This window comes from Macaca nemestrina, chromosome 6 (genome assembly GCF_043159975.1).
Source record: "Macaca nemestrina isolate mMacNem1 chromosome 6, mMacNem.hap1, whole genome shotgun sequence".
NCBI classification, from domain to species: Eukaryota; Metazoa; Chordata; class Mammalia; order Primates; family Cercopithecidae; genus Macaca; species Macaca nemestrina.
Window position 1 is genome coordinate 99,654,993 of NC_092130.1, and position 22,374 is coordinate 99,677,366.

The window sequence follows — 22,374 nt, forward strand, 5'->3', positions numbered from 1 at the left end:
ATTACATAAGATACAGAGAAAAACCTAAATATTTCCAGGAACTTGTGAAACAAACAAAACCCCCAAAGCAAGATCAAGATCTAAGGCTGGTGTTCTAGGACCCAAGACGCGCCCATTGCTTAGACAGCTCAAAAACCAAATTACATCTGACAGACATTTCAGAATGAACAGTACTCCTTCCAGCTGGGAATGGGAGGTGCACTTACACTCGTGAAACCACTGCGAGGATCACCGTGTGCTCGGAGGGATTTGTGGCCCGGATCGACCTGCAATGAGAAGCCTCCAAGTCAAACAAGGTGATCTGGACTTTGTTACATTAAATGAATGCGGAACTTCTTCACATTGAAAATGACACAACATCAAATCTTTCTCTAAAGAAAACATCTCAAAACACACAGAAGACAACAAAGAAAGATGCCCTTGTGGATTAGGACAATCTCTTCATTTCGTTAAAAATTTTTTTTCTCTTAACTCCCAGGCAATTATCCAATAGGTCAGACCTGCCAATTTTCCACTTAAAAAAATTGGCAAATTCCACTTAAATTCCATTTTTTAAAATTGAAACTCCACTCTTCAAAATAAAAATAAATTGGCAGTCCTACAATCCTCTTCTTATCAGTATGTACCTGGGGGAGCCAATTGGGTTTAATCTTTTTTCTTTTAAAAGAGCAGATCGTTCAGAAAGTCGACCTTATGATAAAAATTAAAACACTCACTGGCAGCGGGATGTACAAATGCCGGTTAAAGCCAATTAAAGATGGTACAAAGAGCCACCTCAATTTTTCAGTCCTACTGTAGTTTGTGCTTAAATACTTTAAACAACTTGATCATCAGCTGGAGCTGAGAAATGTTGCAATATGGTACCTGTCACTGTATAATGTTTGTTGTACTGGGACCACCTGGATATAGTTAGTTTATTCCCTAGGAGTTAAACAGGGCCAAAATAATCAGGACATAGAATTTTGAGGTCCATGAATCTTCTTTGCTGTGCCATGCTACAGCCCAGATTCTGCACTGTTCTGGTCAGGGGGTTGTAAATTGGACAAACTTTTAATAAAGGCCCACACACTTGAATCTCAGTGTGAACCAGCATGCTTGCTTTGACCTATTCTCCTGGTCTGGCCTCTGCTTATGCTGAGATATCTTGGAAGGGAACCATCATCTCCAAGAACAGAATTACTCCTGAGTAATTTGTGAAACAACATGCATTTGTTTTTCTCTCTGGCTGTGGGCATTTCTGCTCCCCTCTACTTTAATGTGTTTGAACTACCACTCCCCAAGGGACAGTCGGCTCGTATTGCTTCATCCTCTTCAACTCCAACATTTTCTGACCTTTCTCAAAAAATGCACCTTCTCCATGTCCTGTTCCTCGAGCCCTCACACTATGTGGGAGGAAGGCTACAGGAAATGATCGGCTGTCATATTCCCAGGAAGTGAAGTTTCCTCTGTGGATAAATGGTATTTTAAAGAGATCTTTTGAAGAAAATGCTATTAACTCACAATGGGGCAGGAGGCATAAGTCAATATCTCTCCAATGCCAGCACAGGCTACTTCCCACTCAGCCACCCTGTAGGGCAGGTCCTGCTAAGGTGAAGCTACACTTATTTTATACTCAAGAGCCTACTGGATGGATACTCAGTGGAAATACCAGTTAGCACCTAATGAAAAAATACATAGTGTTTTAGAGGCATGTTCCGATCTCTAGGGAAACTCTAAGTACTTCTCACCTTCATTCAGTCTTTCTCACCCCAGGAGGTGTCATGGGCACACTGCTGGGCTATATACTAAGGTGTGGGTTTTAGGCAAGAGGCTAAAACATGTAATAAGCATAACTGGGCTGGAGCACACACTCTCTTGGTTTCTTTTGGGACTGGCTTCCATCTTTTGGGTTGCTTCCTGCTGCTTGTCTCTTTTCTCTCGTCTCTCCAAAGGAACTGGTATGGTAAGAGAGACCTAGGCCTCTTCCTGGATGAGAGGACTAAGGGGAAGGTGGGGCTGAGGCTCAAGGACGCATGTTAGGCTAAGGTCCAATCCTAGCTCAAAGGTGAGGGATCTAGCGCCACAGATGACAACAAAGAATGCACATCTGCCAGGGGCATGTCACCTACCCATCCCCTTAGGGAATGTGTGTTGGGAGTCAAGCATTTGGAATCTGGCCACCCTCAACATGACCGATAATGGTCGGGAAACACACTGACAGATACGTCCATCTGACTTCTAAACTGTATAGACCTCTATTGGTTTTCTGAGCAGCTAACACAGAAATACATTTGGTAGGAAATAAAACTCTATTTCTTTATATTCAAAGAAAAATGTAAAGTTTATCTGCTAAACTGGGCCTTTGCCTGAATTAAAAGATTTCTTCCTATAGATTTTTTCTTTATAAGTAAAGCTTCTCTTAAGTCATTGTATGTAGGAACAAAGAAGTGTGATATTTCTACCATAAAACTACCTAAGAAAAGTAAGTGAAGGCCAAGAAAAATCAGAAATACTTAGTTTTACAAGACCCAATTCTACTATAAAATCATCAAAAATATTTCCTAATACTAAAAATAGCATCCAGATATTTTATGATATACTCTATGTATATTTATATACACTATTAAATAGAAAAACATTTTTATGCCGAAAGATGGGATTATTTGAAGCCATTAAAACATTTCTAAAACAGATGCTTAAGAAAAATTCTTCTTTGGGAAACTGAAAATCATCAAAGAACAGCAAGATGATGTCTGTGATAAGAAACTTCTCTGAATCCACTAATTTCTTCTCAGGGTACCAAGGTTCTAAAAAGCCATTTTCCCACCTTTTATTTCACTTACTAACATTCAAGAAAATTCCAGCTCCCCATGCAATTGGACTCTGTCTTGGTCTAGCATTTAATCAGTGACCTCTTCCATCTAGCTTCAAAGCATTCCACTTCTGCTAAATGAATCAGTTCATCCAGAGCTAACTCTTATGACTGAGCATTTATTTATGAACAGGCCTGTGTTTCCTCCCCAGAGTGCAAGCATTTCTATAAACAAGCAGGGGGTTTGGGTCCCTGGAAGATTTTCTACTGCTGCAAAGTGGCTGCCTTCACTCCATGACTGGGAAGCCTGCTGTGGGATCTACCCATCTGTGTCAGGCAGGAAAAAATTTATATTTCACACATTTCCGATGTTCATTTTGGGAGAGAATAATGAAGATTAAAATAGCTAGTTTAAATCCAAACCGTATCTGTGTAATGAGAACTGTGTGAATTTTAATTTTTTTTATGAGCAATACACAGGGTGGGGGGAATACCCTGAAGTTATCAGGGGAGCCCAGCTCACACCTCTAAATTTAGTACCACTCAAATGTGGAAAAGTAGAAGAGGAGAGAGAAATCTACAGGAAGGAGCTATAGCTTTCACCACAGACATTTGTATACACTGCTTAAAAACATCAACACATATTTTAAAAATATTTGAAATAAATTAAAGATATCTGTAAATGAAATTCATTTTAAGCTGTTAAGCGAACATTTGCTCAGCAAATTAAATTAGAGAAGGTACCTGCACACCGCTTCTGCATCGAAGTTCTGAGTTTGTCTATGATCAATTACAATAATTTCATGATGCTTATCAAGAAAGCATTCAAGGGCTGACTCTGGAGTCCGAGCAATATTGCATCTATAACCAGCTCTGTCACAGGCCCACCAGAAGCCGTCGCTCTGACTATCTTCCTTTGCAAAGATCAGCAAAACCTGAAAACAACAAAAAGAGCATCTTGAAATAAATCATCATCCATAGAGACTATTAAAAACAAGCCTATTGGCCAGGTGCAGTGGCTCATGCCTGTAATCCCAGCTCTTTGAGAGGCTGAGGCAGTGGACTACTTAAGCCCAGGTGTTTGAGACCAGTCAGGGCAACACGGCAAAACCCCGCCTCTACAAAAAATACAAAAAAAGTAGCCAGGCATAGTAGCACATTCCTGTGGTCTCCACTACTCAGGAGGCTGAGATGAAAAGATCGCTTGAGCCTGAGAGGTAGAGGCTGCAGTGAACCATGATTGCACCACTGCACTCCAGCCTGGGCAACAGAGTGAGACCCTGTCTAAAATAAAAGCAAAAACAATCCCCCCAAAACAACCAAAAGACCAGGCCTATGGTATACTGGTTTAAAATGGGGCCTCTGGAGGGAAGCTACCAGGGTTCAAATCCCAGCTCCTCCAGTTGGTTACAGTGGTCTTTGAACAAGGTATTTCACCTCTTTGGCCTATAGTTTCTTGGCTGTAAGAGTGAAAGAACAGTGCCACATAAGTTAGTTCTGAGAACTGAATAAGCACAGAGAAGGTGCCCATTCACTCTGGTGGTGATTGTGACTCACTGCAATTACAAGTATTTCTAATTTCCTAATTAGTTTGGTTTTAAATAAGAAGTAAAATTATTAATGAGATAGTTAACACAGGTTAGATTATGGTTTACATTTACAGTACATATATTTGATTCCAGTTGCAAGTGGTATTTGCCTTTAAGTCTCTGGAGGCCACCTCTTTGAACTTAGCACTAAAATACCTATCGACATAAGGAAGTAAGGGAACTCAAAACAACCTCAAAAATGAATTTTAACATCCAATCTTTGCCAAAATCTGGAAAGAATGATCATGAAATGTAAAGTTGATGGAGTTAAGTTGAGGGAAATGTGCTTCTATTGATGAACTGCCTCATTGAGAAGCAATTTTGCCCACAGGAAAGAAGGCAGCAACACTTTACACAGTTCCTCCCTCATCATCACCTGGGTCCAGGAACACAGATTCCCTGCCAGCCAGAAAGACCCAGACTGCCCTACCACCACCTGAGCTCATTTATGTATTTATGGTCCATCTCTCTCACTAGAGAAGTAAGCTTCAGGAGAGTAAAGGCTCGGCCTGGCTTGTTCCCTGCTTGTACCCCCCATGCCCAGCACTAGCCTGGCACTTCCTAGCTGTTCAGTAAATATTTGAGAAATGAAAAAACAACTACTTGTGGGGTCTTCTGAGAAATGCGAGAGGGCTTTACTGTGAATAAGATGTAAGATCACCTCCCAGCAATAGATCTAATAAGAAAAACCTATAATAATCTCAAGATATTGTTAAGGCACTCAATACTCTTCTGCACCCACGTCTGGTTTAAACAATTAGAAACAGAAGGGTAGTTTCTCAACATGAAGAGCTTTTGAGTCAATAGTCAATATATTCATCATGGTGAAATATCAAACGTGTTTCATTTAAAATCAGAAACAAGCCAAATTGTCCAATCATTACATTTGAAAACTACTTTTTTTTTCTTTTTTTTGAGACAGAGTCTTGCTCTTGTCACCAAGGCTAGAGCGCAATGGCACGATCTCGGCTCACTGCAACCTCTGCCTTCCAGGGTCAAGTGATTCTCCTGCCTCAGCCTCCCGAGTAGCTGGGATTACAGGCGCCCACCACCACACCTGCCTAATTTTTGTATTTTTTTAGTAGAGACAGGGTTTCGCCATGTTGGCCAGACTGGTCTCGGACTCCTGACCTCATGATCTGCCCACCTCGACCTCCCAAAGTGCTGGGATTACAGGCATGCACCACCGTGCCCAGCTGAAAAATACTTTTATTAATTGAAAATTGGAAGTATATAGAAAAGCAGAAACAATAATATAATGAAACTCATGTACTCCTTACCCGGCTTCAGCAATAACCAACTCCTAGCCAATGTGGGTTCATCTCTATCCCTACCCATTTTCCTAGCTCTTACAACAGATTGTGGCTAATCCAGCTATTTTATCTCATCCATATGCATTTGTGAAAGATAAAGATTTTTTAAAAAGAACAAAACCACAATATCATTTCATACCTAAACCTCCCCAATAATTTCTTAATATCAATAAGTATCTGGATATATTATATATGCCATTTTTTAAGAGCACCCTGGGCTGACCAGGGTCTGTCCTGCAGCCCAGGAAGCTCCTAACATTTCCAGCCACAGAGTTCCTTCCAGGAAGAAACGGGAGGTGGCTCTCCCAAGAAAAATGAAGGACACAACCTTGTGGATTTTGATAACGAAAGCCTTCCTATCAAACTGTTAACAGGGGAGCCTGAATGAGAAAAATCAGGTAGAATAAACTGGTTGGTGCAAAAAGTCAATAACCTTTTACTTGGTGTAGCTGTGGTATTAACACGAGAAACTCAATATGCCAAACCTAGAAGTCAAAAAAGGTGAAAAACTTCTTGTCTCTCACCTGTCTGGCTGAATTATGGATTTTTAAACAAGAATCTCAACAATCTATATTTCCTTGACACCATTATGCCTCAACCTTTGACTAATACAGTAAGAATAACAATTCTCTTGTTGGGCATTACAACAACTATCACTAATTTTCAGAAACACTGCTTTTAACTGCTTACGGTATGTTGATGAACAAAATAAAGACTCTGCATTACAGTGGTAGAGGCACACACAATACATAGACCATTAAGTAAGTACATTATACAGAATGGTAATAAATGACAGGTGCTACGTGAAACCCAGCAGAGCAGAGTAGGGGGGTCAGCAGTGGGTGCCGGCAGCAGAAGGAAGTAGGCAGTTAGGATAGGTCCCGCTGAGAAGGTGACGTGTGAGCACATGCCTGAAGGGAACAGAAAGGCAAGCCCAGTTTACGTTGGAAGGAAAAGCATTCCAGGCAGAGTTCTATAAGCCCCTGGTGTGTTCTAAGGACTGCAAGGGAGCCAGGGTGGTCGAAGGGAGGGTGTGAGGACAAAAGGGTGGTAGCAGGTCAAGTTCACAGCAGAGGGCTAGACCATGATAAGGCCTTCTAGGCCATTTGAAGGTCTTACAAAACTGGATTTCACATGGAAACTCACAAAACTGATTGAAGGTGGACAGCTGTATTAATTGTATATTTTTATTTTCTGTGTTTCCAATGCTTTGACTTCTGGCGCTTTGCTGACCCTGGAAGGACCGCCCTTCTCAGGGTTGCTAATCCCTAGAGATATCACACAATTCTCCTGTGAGCATGCCCTTCATATGCAAATCAACCAATCCAGAGCCCATCCCTTCTTACCCTCCAGGCCACAATTCCCCAACCCTAATCACCCTAGGGCCAGGTACCAAACAACTAGAACCACCAATATGTCCCAGACCTTTCTGAAATGAATCAGACTAGCTTGGCCTAACCCTGCTCACCCTGCCTCACCCAAGCCTTCCCATGAAAACCACAGTGGAGGCTCTCGCGTGCGATCTCCTCCCACTCCCTCTGCCTCCTGACTGACTGTGGTGCTTCCCAGCGTGGCCCTGGGTGGCACACTGTGCCTCCTGCTCTGGGAACTGTAACTATTTTTTCAATGCCAATTGTTCCAGATCTGTTGGCCTTACCATACCTGAATAATAAGATCTGTATCATGACACAGATCTTATTATTCAGGTATGGTAAGGCCAAAGGATCTTCTTATTTCGGTATGGTAAGGCACTCAGGAGAGAATTTCTTTGGCTAATATTTAAATATTTTCCTATTTATAAAAAAATTAGAAAGACTGCTTTTCAATTATTCAATTCCTAATCAAAGTGAAAATTTATGGGAATAAAGAATATATACCTTAGAGCAAAACACTATAGCAATCACCTTTCAAAAATATCTGCCTAGCTCTTGAAAATAATACCTTCTCCAGGAAAGGAGTAGATCCAAGTAGCCCAAATTGGACTCTTTGTCCCCATCTCCCAGGCTATAGCTGGGCTAATGATATTCTGATTCCAGGAATTTAGAATTTGAACAGAGAGACACAAAGGCTGGGAATCGGGACCTGTGGCCCATTAAGAATAGAGATATTGGCTGGGTGCGGTGGATCACGCCTGTAATCCCAGCACTTTGGGAGGCCGAGGTGGGCGGATCACCTGAGGTCAGGAGTTCCAGACTAGCCTGACCAAGATGGAGAAACCCTGTCTCTACTAAAAATACAAAATTGGCCAGGCATGGTGGTTCATGCCTGTAATTCCAGCTACTCAGGAGGCTGAAGCAGAATTGCTTGAATCTGGGAGGCAGAGGTTGCAGTGAGCTGAGATCGTGCCATTGCAGTCCAGCCTGGGCAATAACAGAGAAACTCCATTTCAAAAAAAAAAAAAAGATATTGATGGAAGAATGTTAAACTGCTGATGTCAAGGGCTCAGAGATGGCCCATGGACACCCTTCCCAAGCTACCCACCCTTTTCAACTCTTTCTTGGAGTCTGAAAAAAAAATTGCACTATCCTTCTAATACATTTCTTATTTACTTATGTACTTTTTGGTATAAGGTATCCTTACAATCGAAAAATAAAAACAAAACAAAAACTTAAGTAATGTAATCCCTTTTCAGCTTTAATATTCTGTGTATCAGTATTTCTCATTTCTCTGACATGGCTGTTTGTTAAGATTTATTGACTATTAACTGAGGTCAATAAATGATTAACTCATATAAATGATTCTGCGAAACATATTTTTGAAAAATCATTACTAATGGTGTTATAACTGAACTTGATCTGTAAAGAGTAACAGTAAACTGACCTTGTGCTTGCTCAAAATAATATGCTCAACATTCATTCAAAGAATATTTATTGATGACTTGTTATGCAAGATGTTAAGAACTGGGAATAAAAAGATGACAGAGATAGCCATAGGCCAGTCTCTTCCCATGGGCTCCAGTCAAGGAAGCAGATAATTATAATAAATGCACCAATGAGTGGTGACCACAGATAAACGAAGCATGGACAAGAATCCAAGCACAGGAGAACAAGCAGAAGGAAGTAGTTTTGTCACATCAATCTCACTGTACCCTTGTAAACACAGCAAAAGAGGAGAAGATGCAGAACTGATCTGGGCTGAAGCCTGGAACAATGAGGAAACCTCTTACTGGAGCAGAGCTCAGCCAACTCGTGTTCTGTCCATAGTCAGAACACAGCTATCGGCAATCCTCACTTGCATGGCAGAATCAGACTATAATAATGACCATGCACGAGGGTTGAAAACTTACGGAGTGTGTACATTTTTCACTTTTCAGGTGATGGGTACACTGAAAGCCAGTACACAATATATGCCTGCAAGAAATCTGCATTTTTATACTCTATAAAAACAAAAATGAAAAAAATGACCATGTAAAGCTATCTTAATAAATAATGGTAAAAATTATGATTGTTTTGTGACCTTTAAAGATTTGTGTCAACATACTGAAAATTTTCTTATTCTTGGTTATAAATATATAGGGAAATGAAAAAAATATAAAGCTAAAATTTATTTAATATATTGTAATTTAAAATATTAGAAACATTGAGAATTAAAATGTTTTATTTATTTAAAAAAATTATCAAGAGTAGTTTGGACAGTGCTTGCCACCTTCTTCTAGTTGTATAAGTTATGATAGGAAGTGAGCATCTTTTCTATGCCTTGGCAAATTATCATACTCCTAACTTTGGATCAGCTGCTGACATTTTATCCTCTGTGCTTTCAGTATCATGTAATATCCCCAGAGCTCCTTTAATTACTGTGAAGCTTTTTGCTGGCCTCACTACCTCTATGACTTCTTCATCCTTTTTGTCACACCACTGTCCTCATTTATGTTGATGAACTTACATTCACTAACTTCTACCAGCTACAGTGTCGGCATTCCACAGTCAACTATTTCTCCTCTAAGTCCATTTACATTTGATTCAAATTTCACTCACAGCATTATCATTTTTCATCTCTTCATTGCACTTTCATCTTTGTTAGCTCATTCCCTCTTTCGACAATCTATTTTTGCATAATGTCATGTGGGTTTATCACGAAGAGATAGGAGGCAACACAACTACATGCTTTGCTGTCTGTACTTAGGCTGAATAACAGATAGGCAGAAACCAACCAGAGTCTTTGGCTAAAAAAAGTTATGGTTAAAAAAAGCGATAGGTTACTGATGATGCTGCACATTTGTTATTTACATAGTGATTTGTGGACTGAAGAACCAGCTGCAAAGTTTATGCTTTATGCATTTATTCACAGTTAAAACACTGATGTAACCGCAATCTGAAACATGTTGTTGGGAGTCTGGTGTTATTTAAGTAAACCATGAAATCTGTGCACATTGGAACTGTACAAAGCAAGAGATACCTGCTTTTCAAAAGTAACTACAAATACCTCAAAGAAAGCTGAAACATACCTTTTGGAGGATAGCAATAATCTGTCTTTGACAGCTAAATTAGAATGAAACTACTTTATCCGGTGACGGCTAATTATAAAAAAAGATGAAAACAAAAACTAACTTTTCCTCATCTTGAATAAGGCAATATAGGTGTTATTACTAGTGTTATTTCTTAATGAGGGTATATCTATGTGTCTTCAATGGATTGTCAATGTCTACTATTAAACATCCAGTTTTTGGAATATTTAGTCTGGCTTTAAGCAAACACCTGGTAACAGGGAGCTTCTAAAGCAGACCACATATATAGATCACATAAGCTGTTTCTGCATAATACTAAACAAGTGGCCAATGTGATCAGGGGAGGGGTTAATTGAGTTTAAAAAAAATGGTCTGAGAACTTTCCTTAAATGTCCCTAGGAAAGTGATGCTGATTACAGCTATAGTTTGATGAGAATTTTCTAAGGGCCAGCCACTATACTGAATGTACTAGAAACATACTGTCTCACTCAATAACCAGTTACAGAAACTCTTTGGAGGTGGGAATTATTCCTATTTTATAGATATGGAAACCGAGGCTTAGATGGTTAAAAAACTTGTCCACAGCTGCACTGCCAGCAAGATGTGAACCGAGGCTGGCCTGACCCCAGGGCCTTTGCAATCACTATGTTAAGTAACTTACTGTCTCTCAGCTCCACAAATATTTTTTACCTATAATATTAGACGAAAATTCTTAGCAACTCTGTGGTTCTTTGAAACTGGCTGGATGAGGTAGAAAACGCAACCTGGTAGCAGCAGTAAGGACAGACAGCAAGAGAAATGCTGGCCACAGCAAGTTACTGAGTCTGAACGTCTCCATCCCTCAGTCATTTCACTTAATGTGTGAAGGTCACCTCCCTATGAGGCCATGTGATCTCCAGTATATAACATCCCCAAATATAATGGTTCCAGAAAACCTACGCCCTACAACATGGAAGAATAAGGTGGTTTTTGTTGTTGTTGTGTTTTTTTTTTTTAGGGTTGGAGTCTCAGTCTGTTGCCCAGGCTGGAGTGCAGTGGTGCTATCTTGGCTCACTGCAACCTCCACCTCCCAGGTTCAAGCAATTCTCTGCCTCAGCCTCCAAAGTAGCGGCGATTACAGGTGCGGCCACCACATCTGACTAATTTCTGTATTTTTAGTAAAGACGGGGTTTCACCATCTTGCCCAGGCTTTGAAAGGAGATGTGACCTTGCTAAGAAAAAGCTAGGTCACAGCTGTGGGGATCCATTTCCAAGTCCAGTTGGAAAGCCCAGCGTGAGGGGGAATGGGGACAGGACTCTCTAAGCAGAAACACACAAATTCTGCACACTGGGGAAGTAAATGTGTTCCAGGTATGGATGAAGAAAAGGCCACTTGATTTTTCAGACAGTCTCATGTTGATTTGGATCTCCTGCCTCATAATACTTCCTCTGCTTTTTATTTTCTAGCCAAGATTGGAAAATATGACTTTCACTGTGGGTCACATCAACTCACCCAGGAGAGACGTGCTCCACAGCACCACTCTGCACTTCCAATCCATTCCACTCCTAACTGTGCTCCTGCCAGCTCTGTGTGGGGTGTGTGGAGCCCCATGGGAGTACATTTCCTGACATGGGAGTAAATTTCCCCTGATGAACTCAGAAATGCACCCTCAAAAGCAACTATATCCTGAAATATTCTTATCAAGCCAAACCCTAAGGGCTCTGGCTGATGTAGCTAATTAATATTTTTGGCACTGCAGTGAAGAAAAAAAAGGAGAAAAAAAAGTAAAATAAAAGCACTAGGACATAGCTTGATTTTTCTAAGTCAATTGCAATGTTAGTAGCAGAAGCAAAAAAACACTAGATATCAATGCACTGAAAGTTAGTGTGTTATGGACAATAAAACTGACCTTCCAGACCTCTCTCTGTGGTCAGGGAACATGGTGCCTTCTCTCTCTCCCCTGCAACACTTAGCATAGAGCCCCGAACATAGGAAGTACTCAGTAGATTCTTACTGCATAAATCATTGAGTCAAAACTCTATGTTTGAATGAGACCATAGTGAGGCCATCCTTGGTTCTAAGTTGAGTTTATTATCTTTTTTAAAAGAAACTCTTAATTATTGTGTCCCTCACTCAAAGAGAGACTCTTTACCACTTGCATTTGCTGTTATTTGGAGCCAAACTCATGTGAGGGAAATCAATGGGGTATACAGTAGCACTTGTAATGTTCCAGGTCTTGCACTGGGTGGTGGGCTTATGAGTTTATGGTATTCAATTTGTTATTATGTTTCATAGGTTATGAGCACATATCAAAAATATTTTTGTATGTTTTAATATGCCACATATAATAAATTCAAATTTATAGACAAGTGTTTTTCAGTTGTGGGAGGGTGGAGCTGTCAGGAGGTACTTAAATTCTGCAAAGGACTGTATCATGTTTGAGAGGACAGAAAGATAGTATGGCGAGATTTTGTTATAAAATTTGACTGCTAATCATGCATATTAAAAATAATTTCAGGCTGGGCACGGTGGCTCACCCTGTAATCCCAGCACTTTGGGAGGCCAAGGTGGGCGAATCACGAGGTCAAAAGTTCAAGATCAGCCTGGCCAATATGATGAAACGCTGTCTCTACTAAAAATACAAAAAGTTAGCTGGGCGTGGTGGCATGCACCTGTAGTCCCAGCTACTTGGGAGGCTGAGGCAGAAGAATCGCTTGAACCTGGGAGGCGGAGGTTGCAGTGAGCCGAGATCGTGCCACTGCACTCCAGCCTGGGTGACAGAGCAAGACTTTGTCTCAAAAATAATAATAATAATAATTTCAGGGTAATCACTAAAAGAATAGCAGTATACCTATATTAGAGAAAAGAAAATGTAGCTTCAAAAACATACCCAACTTAATAAGCAGAAACAACAAACAAGAAAACAAAAGGAAAAGGTTAATAAATAGAAAACACAAAATAAAACAACTGTATCAGTATTCACACTCAATGTAAGCAGATTTAACTCACCTATTAAAAGACAAACATTATAGAAACAGATTTTAGCTCCCTTTTTTTTTTTTTTTTTTGAGGCGGAGTCTCACTCTGTCACCCAGGCTGGAGTGCAGTGGCGCAATCTCGGCTCACTGCAAGCTTCGCCTTCCGGGTTCACACCATTCTCCTGCCTCAGCCTCCCGAGTAGCTGGGACTACAGGCGCCCACCACTACGCCCGGAGAATTTTTTGTATTTTTAGTAGAGACGGGGTTTCACCATGTTAGCCAGGATGGTCTGGATCTCCTGACCTCGTGATCCGCTCGCCTCGGCCTCCCAAAGTGCTGGGATTACAGGTGTGAGCCACTGCGCCTGGCCAGCTCCCATACTTTTATTGAAAAAAACCCCGACATACTGCTTAAAAAAGGCTACTCAAAATAAAGTTATAAAGTATCTGCAGTCTTTTGTTTCTGAAAAAAAAACCAACAAACAGAAAAAGATATACTAGGAAAATGTTAACCAAAGGTAGCAGGCCTGGCAATATTATAAATAGATAAAACAGAATATAAGGGAAAAGGTTAAAGAAGGACACTACAAAATGATAAAAGGGACAGTCATCAAGAATATACAACAATCAAGAACTTGGATACACCTAACAACACAGACTCAAAATACCAGCAAATATTAACAGATATTGATGATTTTTCAACAAATCCACTGTAATTAGAAACTGACAGATCACACAGTCACAAAATTTAAGTCAAAAATTAATAGAGATGGTTTGAATAGCACGATTAATGAAGTTGAAGTAATTCATGTAAATAGGACCCTTTGTCCAACAAATAGAGAATACATCTTTTTATCACTTTTTGTGGAGTATTAATCTAAAAACTGACTACATACCTGGCCACCAAACAAGCTGCAACAAATACAAAAAAAATCAGTAGCAAAGGCATCAAAGCAATTCAATGGGGAAGAATAGTCTTTGTAATAAGTAGAGCTGGAAGCAACCAGACATCAATATGGTGGGGTGGGGGTATCAGCCTTGACACCCATATCACACTGTACACAAAAATTAACTTGAGATAGATTATAGATTTAAAATTAAAAGTTAAAACAATAAAGTCTCTAGAGGAAAACAGGAAATTATCTTCTTGACCTGGGAGTAAATAAAGAATTATACCACAGAAAGCAACAACCATTTTTTTAAAAAGTGATAGACTTTTTCAAAATGAAAAATTATTCAAAAGCCAGAGTTATGAAAACGAATAAAAGAGCCACAGATTGGGAGAAAATGTTCTCAAAATCTGACAAAGGAGTCGTAACAATAATATATAAAGAACTCATACAACTCAGTAAGTTTCCCAGTTAAAAAATGAGGAGAAGACTTGACAAAACACTTCACAAAAGAAAATAGAGGAATGGCTAATAAACAAATAAAAAAGTGCTCATCATTAGTCATGGAGAAATGCAAATTTAAATCACGATAAGATAATACTACTCATTCACTAGAGTAGCGAAAATTTAAAAGACTCACAACATCAAATATTTTCAAGGATTTAAGTAACCAGAAATCTCATATTGCTGGTATGAGTGTAAAATGGTACTTTGGGAAAAGGTCTAGAAGTATCTTAAAAAGCTAAACATACCATTGTTCTGGAGGTTTTAGCCAGGGCAATTAGGCAAGAGAAGAAAAAAAAAAGCATCTAGATTGTGACATGATCTTGTACACAGAAAATCCTAAGGAATTTCTATGGGAATTCATTAGGCTTTCCTTAGGATTATAGGAATTTAAACCTACAATATATAATCCTGAGGATTATAGGAATTTCTATATTCACGAAAAACTAATACATGAGTTCAGCAAGGTTGCAAGATATAAGATCCTGTGAAATAGAAAGATATTTCATGGTCATAGACTGGAAAACAAAATTGTTAACATGGTAATACTCCTGAAATTGGTCTATAGATTCATTGCAATCCCTATCAAAATCCCAGCTGACTCTCCGAAGCCCCCACTGAAATTGACAAAATGGTCCTAAAATTCATACAAACATGCAAGAGACCCAGATAGCCAAAATAATCTTGAAAAATGAGACTAAAGTTGGAGGAGTCACACTTCACAACTTCAAAACTTACTACAAAGTTACAGTAATCAAGACAGTGTGGTACTAGATAAGGACAGACATATAAATCAATGGAATAGAACTGAGAGTCCAAAAGTAAATCCTCACATTTATGATTGATTTCTAACAAAGATGCCAAGACAAGTCAACAGGGGAAAGAAGAATATTTTTAAACAAATGCTGCTAGGACAACTAGATAAAAATAAAGCTGGACCCCCTACCTCACACCATAAACAAAAATTAACCCAAAATGGTCATAGAGCTAAATGTAAGATCTAAAACTATAAAACTCATAGAAGAAAACAAAGACGTAAATGTTTACAATCTTAGATTAGGCAATGAATTTTTAGATACGACACCAACTGATGAATGAAGAATGATGCTTACAGCACAACACCTTTCAAAGAGAGCTAAAAAGAATTTATAACAAGTGTACATATTATGAATGGATACACACATACAAAGAGTGAGTATACAAATATTTATCATAGTGGTTGCTTTCAGAGAGGAAAGAAAGGGGCAGCAAAGGGATAAATAAAGGGCTTAAACAGTATCTACAACCTTCTGTTTCTGAAACAAATAAGACATACCATTAATATATGACAGAAGTGGGTGTTGGTACACCCATGAACCTTTATAAATATTTGAAATATTTTAACATTTAACAACTTACATTTTTAAAAGAATGAGACATCCTTATGAGCATTCATTGCCAGTGTAGCATAGGACAAAAATGAAGGTAAATGAAATTGATCTAAAACCATACTAATCCCAAACAGTATTCTGGAAATTGCTTTGGGAATAAGTCCTTGATATCAACTCCTTTATTTGTTATTGCCTTTATTCAAAATTGGAGTACAAAGGACATGGCTCAGAATGATTACTGAAATTTTCCATTTGTTTATATTCTATACAAATAGTTGTGGCTGGTGTTTATTTTTCTCTATCTCTCTGTTCCTAAATTTGTTTTCATCAAATTTTCCCAAGCTAAATCTCTTCCTTTTTTTTTCTCCTTTCCCTAGATTTGCATTTCTTTTACCAAGCAACTATAAAACATTATTTTCTTTTTCCATTTGCTCATAAATCAAATAGCACATTTCCTTGCTTGGTTTTTCACTTTCATCTATATGTTGGTTGACTTGTTTATATCTTTTCTGCATCTTGACTTGTCCCAAGTATGGGACAAGATTCCAGGTGCTAATAAGCTACAGTTTTTACAAGGAGGAAGTTAACTTATTTAGGCCTAATGGGATGGCTTATATGCAGATAAGGATTTAGAAATTATTTAAAAGGGTACAAACTCCCTTTTCATACATGTTTCTCTCAAGGGGGCACAGGAACTTGGAAGGGCTGCAAGGAGGACACAGTTGCTGCCATGATTAGAGTGAAGTCAATCCTACAGGTGGCTGGGCGTTGTATCCTTGGATACCAGTTCCTGCTGTGTTACGGAGCCCAGTAGGCTGCTTGGCTTAAGTCACATGGAAGATATAGGGGAGCATTTTATCATCTTCTATTCCCACACAACAGCAACAGCTATCATTTATCAACCATCTTTTTCAATTAATGATAACTGCCAGATAAAGTTCTAGGCATCCTATGCTATCTCATTTAACTTATAATTCCCTGAGGCATAATCATCTCCATTTTGCAGACAGGACACTGGGTAAGAGGAGTGAAGCAATATACGCAAGGTCACACAGCTGATTAACGGCAGAGCTAAGATTCCCTCCCAGTTGTGACTCATGACAAGGCCCAGCCCTTTACCATTTCATTGCTTCTTCCCTTTCTGGCTGCAGCAGGATGTGGAGCAGACTAGTTTTGGGGTAAAAGTTGTTCTTTCTCACAATCCACCATGCAATCTATCCATTATATTTATACTCAAAATGGGGAAACGTTTAGGTCTTCAAGAAAACAATTTGAGTCAGGCCGGGCACAGTGGTTCACACCTGCGTGGGAGGCCCAGGCAGGCAGGTCACCTGAGGTCAGGAGTTTGAGACCAGCCTGGCCAACATGGTGAAACCCCATCTCTATTAAAAATACAAACATTAGCCAGGTATGGTGGCGCACGCCTGTAATCTCAGCTACTTGGGTGGCTGAGGTAGGAGAATCGCTTGAACCCAGGAGGCAAAGGTTGCAGTGAGCTGAGATGGAGCCACTACACTCCAACCTGGGCAACAGAAGGAGGCTCTATGGCAAAAAACAAAAACAAAACAAAACAAAAAACAGAAAACAATCTGAGTTATGGGGCTGAGTAAAAGAGGCGTACCTGAATAGGGTCCTGCGTCAGTCTCATGGGCCCGATGCGCACCTCCGCAGAAGACACCTGCTAAATAAAGGACAGCACAAGAGAAGTGTCAAGTCTTAAACTACACAAATGGATACATCCTTCCTTACGCAATGCATTGCATTATGCCACTGTGTGCACTAAATTGAAGAATCTGGCTTACTGAACTGGAGATGGGTTACAAAGCATGATGTATATAGCACAGCCCTGTTTTTGTATAAAAAAAGAAAGTATACATTTATATGCATTGAAAATGTCTTTGAGGATACATCCCCAAATGCTAAGTGGTTGGACTTTGAGTTATTTTTATTAGAAGTGCCTGTATTTTTATAATAAGCATGTACTATTTTATGGAAGGAAACAATTCAATAATTATTTACTGAGCACCTACTATGCGCTGGGCATCATGCTAAGACCATTATTATTCTGACATTTCAAAAGAGAATAAAAATTTCTCTCAAATCTCGAGGCTAAATCACATCTAGGGTTTAAGAGCCTTTCCAATATTTAGATCCTTTTTTTCTTATCCTCATGTTTTACTATGAGGGGCAAACAGCTTAGTCTTACTCACATTTACCATGGATAAATTATTCATCTCAGTTGTATTTCCACAAATAAACTGAGCAATACCACACCATGATGACCACAAGAGGCTTGTCTCTGTCCCATGACTCCAGGAGTGAGCATAGGGCTCTTCGGTGTTCACTGGCCAACACCATCTGGCTGCCTTTGGCGAGCGGTTAGATGGAAGCAAGCATAAAGCAAATATTTGTCTTTATTTTTAATTACTTTACTGGGATTTCTAAAAATGACTGTTCTCTAGACTAATTTGGTTGACGGTCTTGACCTCACCTCCATGGATCCAATTTTGTTTTTCTCTAAGAGACTGCGGTCATTTGCCACTATTGGGAGCTTATCCTGCATGCCACCCTCTGTACTGGCCCCGTGTCAGTCTGAAGAAGTGCCTTCAGCTCGCAGCAGCATTTACACAACCAGAGACACCTGCAGTGACCCAAGGGCCATGGGAGGCTTTTCAATTACAAAAAACAAACAAGAAAAGCAAACTTTCTTTACATTATACTTCACAAGACTACAATAATTTCCCTTTCTCCTTTCTTCCTCTTTCCCCAAGTTTAACTCTTGGTGCTGGCGCTATGAACACTCTCCAAAGCACCAGTCAGTCTTCCTTTCCTCTGTAGGGCTGATTCTCTCACCCCACCCCAACACGGCAGTGTAAAGAACTGATGCAGGGCGCTTGGGCCTCTCACCAAACCAGCCAGCAGAAAACTCAAAGAGCCCTCTAATGACTGCTCATAGGCTCCTGGCCCTCCATGGAGGGTTCTCAGGAGGGCAAGGCTGCCTGTCCTGCTCCCCTTGGGGGAGACAGCCTCCTCAACCATGGGTCCACTCAGCAGGCCTGGCACAATGAAAACCAACTGGAGGCTTTGAGTCCCTGAGCCTGTGGACAAGTTCCTTCAGTGTTTCACTGCTGTGTTCAGGTCAAAGTGACAGGCTCATGTTGAGTGTCGACTTCTCTTACTCTTCTTTTGTCTAAGTCAGTCAGTATCCTGGAAGGTGTGGGTGCTGACACCAGTAGCCTACGTGCACAGCCCCAAGAGCAACTTCACTAGAAGAGGGCCAGCCCCAGGGCATCCTGCGTCGCTGGGCTGCCAGCCCTTCGCCCAGCTCCACTCCCAAGCCAGTTTTTGCTATTGAAATAAACACCCTCCTTCCAAAGCAGCACAACTGCCAGAACCCAGATTAAAAAACTAATGTAATCCCAGCACTTTGGGAGGCCAAGGCAGGCAGATCACCCTGAAGTCAGGAGTTCAATTCCAACCTAGCCAACATGGTGAAACCCAGTCTCTACTAAAAATACAGCAGGCGCCTGTAATCCCAGCTACTTGGGAGGCTGAGGCAGGAGAATCACTTGAACCTGGGAGGCAGAGGTTGTGGTGAGCCAAGATCACGGCATTGCACTCCAGCCTGGGCAGTAAGAGCGAAACTCCATCTCCAAAAAAAAAAAAAAAAAAAAAAAGTTAATGATTAAAAAGGGAAACCAGCCGGGCGTGGTGGCTCATGCCCATAATCCCAGCACTTTGGGAGGCCGAGGCAGGTGGATCCCTTGAGGCCAGTTTGAGACCAGCCTGGCCAACATGGTGAAACCCCGTCTCTACTCAAAATACAAAAATTAGCCAGGCATGGCAGTGGGCACCTGTAATTCCAGCTACTCGGGAGGCTGAGGCAGGAGAATGGCTTGAACTCGGGAGGTGGAGGCTACAATGAGCCGAGATCACACCACTGTACTTCAGCCTGGGCAGCACAGCGAGACTCCAGAAAAAAAAAAAAAAAGTGAAACCAATTTAGTACGCTAAGATACCTTTGATAAGCCAGGGTATCTTTTCATCTTTTCACTTGCCCTGTGATCTCTCTTGAGTTCACTGCCTCCACCACACACAGAAGGCCCTCCAACAAGCCCACCTGTGAATGATTTCGCCAGCAAAATTAGGCTCCTAAAGGAGTCATCCAGTGGCAGAAAAGAAAGTAATGAATGAAATCATAAATAAAAGTTTAAAAGGAATAAAATAAAAAGTGACTCACATTAGAAGGCCAAGAGATAGGGAAGGACTCCTGCAAGAAGGGCACAGGCTGTACAAAAAATAATAATTCACCCCTAACCAATACATTGCCTGTCTCCCTCCCTCCCTCCTTCCCTCCTTCCCTCCCTCCCTTCCTTCCTTTCTCTCTCTCTCTCTCTCTCTCCTTTCTTTCTTTCCTTTACTTTTTTTCTTTTGCTTTTTTTTTTTTTTTTGGACAGAGTTTTACTCTGTCACCCAGGCTGGAGCGCAATGGCACCTTCTCGGCTCACTGCAACCTCCGCCTCCTGGGTTCAGGCGATTCTCCTGCCTCAGCCTCCCGAGTAGCTGGGATTACAGGTGCCCACCAACACTTCCAGCTAATTTTTGTATTTTTAGTAGAGATGGGGTTTCGCCATGTTGGCCAGGGTGGTTTCAAACTCCTGACCTCAGGTGATCTGCCCGCCTCGGCCTCCCGAAGTGCTGGGATTACAGGAGTGCACCATTGTGCCCTGCTGCCTATATACTTTTCTAAATAATCAATATGTGCATGAAGTGTTGGTACAGCTAACCTTATATAGTAGGCTGGCGGGGAGGGGCAGGCGATTTTCGACTCTGCCAGGAGAATATCTGATGACCGTGAACATTCCTTAAGTCCCTCTGACCCAGGCATTGTGCCAGGCACATTCACACCTGTAATCCTAGTGGCAGATAGGCAACGGCCACGGAGTCACAGCATGGAATTTTAAAAGCAACTCTCAAGCTAGAAGATGTATCATTTTTTTTTTTCCTAAAGGCAGGAAAGACCCTACAACTTTCTATCATAGCCACCACAGTTCTCTGCCTGCCACCCAGCATTCTAACTCCCATCTGACCCAGCCCAGCAGAAAGGTGAGCTGTGAGCTCGTGGGAGGACAGCAGAGCCGGGAAGAGGCGCTGTAAAGTTGCTGCTTAGGGACCTTCTCCAAACCCCTGCCTCTCGCATCTCTACCATTCCTTGCCTCTCTCCTCCCAGCCCCACTTCACTGTGCTCCCTCCCACGTGCTGTCACTCTACCTCCACTACCGGTGTGAGTGCCTCAGTTTACCAGCTCCTCTAGTCCTGACCCACACTTTGCTTTGTGTCTGTTTGCCTTTTCCTTCTTGGTCTGTGCTCCGAGTCATCTGGCCTTGGCTTCTGTGTCCCAAAGAGGTCAACTGTCCCAAAAGAACACTGGAACTTGTTCTTGCTGACTCTGAGGGCTGGCACTAGGTAGTGACCAGCAGAAAACACCCGTAGCAGGTATATTCACAGACGGCAGTTTGCAGAGTTCTGCTTCTGACACAGGCATCTAAGTGCCTGCATTTCACCAATTTATAAAACAGCAATTATGAACAGAAACAGGAGATCATTTACCGACATCTGTGTAGCCACGCCAAGATCCTCTACTTCAAAGAATGAACTTTGAGCAACTGCAGATGCACAGAATCTTCAATTAGTGTATTAGCTCTGATTCCAGGAAGTGACCAAGTTTGCCAGCGTCAGAGAAACAAATGCAGGGGTGGGGGTATAGGTAACGTAATTCCAACACCTGAGAAGAGGGTGGGACCAGAGTGTGAAGAGAAACACACTTCCTAGCCACATGGGTTTCCCCAGTAGCCTAATGAGGAAGGACTGCTGAACTACAGTGTAGTTTTAACTGTGCTGTACAACATTCGTAGTGTGTCAAATATTTGTGTGTACATGTGTGTGAATGGTAACATACACACCTATATACATGGAAGCAGGGTCACCAATCCACTTTCACATGGAAAAAATAAAAAATAAAAAACGAGTACTATTTTGTAGCATTTGCTGACTTCCATGGTATAAATACCATTGTTTATCTCAAGCTGGCAACACGGGTCCATGACTGCAAAATTAGGAATGCATCTTTTCATTCAGAGAAAGTCTACAAGTGGCAAAGTCATTCAGTCTTTGTTGCTCTGTAAACATCTATCACTCACTTTTGCTTGAAATTTGGCTGAATATAGAATTCTGGTTAAGAGACATTTTCTCTCCCACTCTGAAGTTGAGAAAGAGGAGATAATACTTCTGGTTTGGGGGGTGGGGAGATCAAGGAAGGCCTCATGAAGGCAGGCAGGTGGTGAGAAAAAGGGGGACAAAGAGGCTGGGTTGGGGAAAGAGATTCTAGGCATAGGGAACAGCACAGGCACCGGCATGGAGGCAGGAAAGCAAAGGTGCTGGGGGGGAGAAAACAAGTCTCCAGAGAGCTGGATTGCAGTATGTGAAAGGGTCGGCTGGGAAGGCTGGGGTCAGAT

At 41.1% G+C, this 22,374-nt stretch overlaps 1 protein-coding gene across 16 annotated transcripts in view; it reads right to left on the bottom strand.

The window, feature by feature from the left end:
- Positions 1 to 22,374, bottom strand: part of LOC105475109 (phosphodiesterase 8B) — a 261,894-nt gene that overhangs the window by 99,226 nt on the left and 140,294 nt on the right. For 11 of the 16 annotated variants that reach the window (XM_071098790.1, XM_071098801.1, XM_071098799.1 and 8 more), the window contains exons 2-4: positions 17,481 to 17,540; positions 3,536 to 3,726; positions 207 to 266 (exon numbers count right to left, since the gene is read on the bottom strand). In XM_071098790.1, the coding sequence (XP_070954891.1) occupies positions 207 to 266; positions 3,536 to 3,726; positions 17,481 to 17,507 (278 nt within the window). In that variant the 5' untranslated portion in view covers positions 17,508 to 17,540. The remainder of the gene's footprint in view (positions 1 to 206; positions 267 to 3,535; positions 3,727 to 17,480; positions 17,541 to 22,374) is intronic. The other 5 variants (XM_071098792.1, XM_011730106.3, XM_071098796.1 and 2 more) reach the window with 1 other exon arrangement.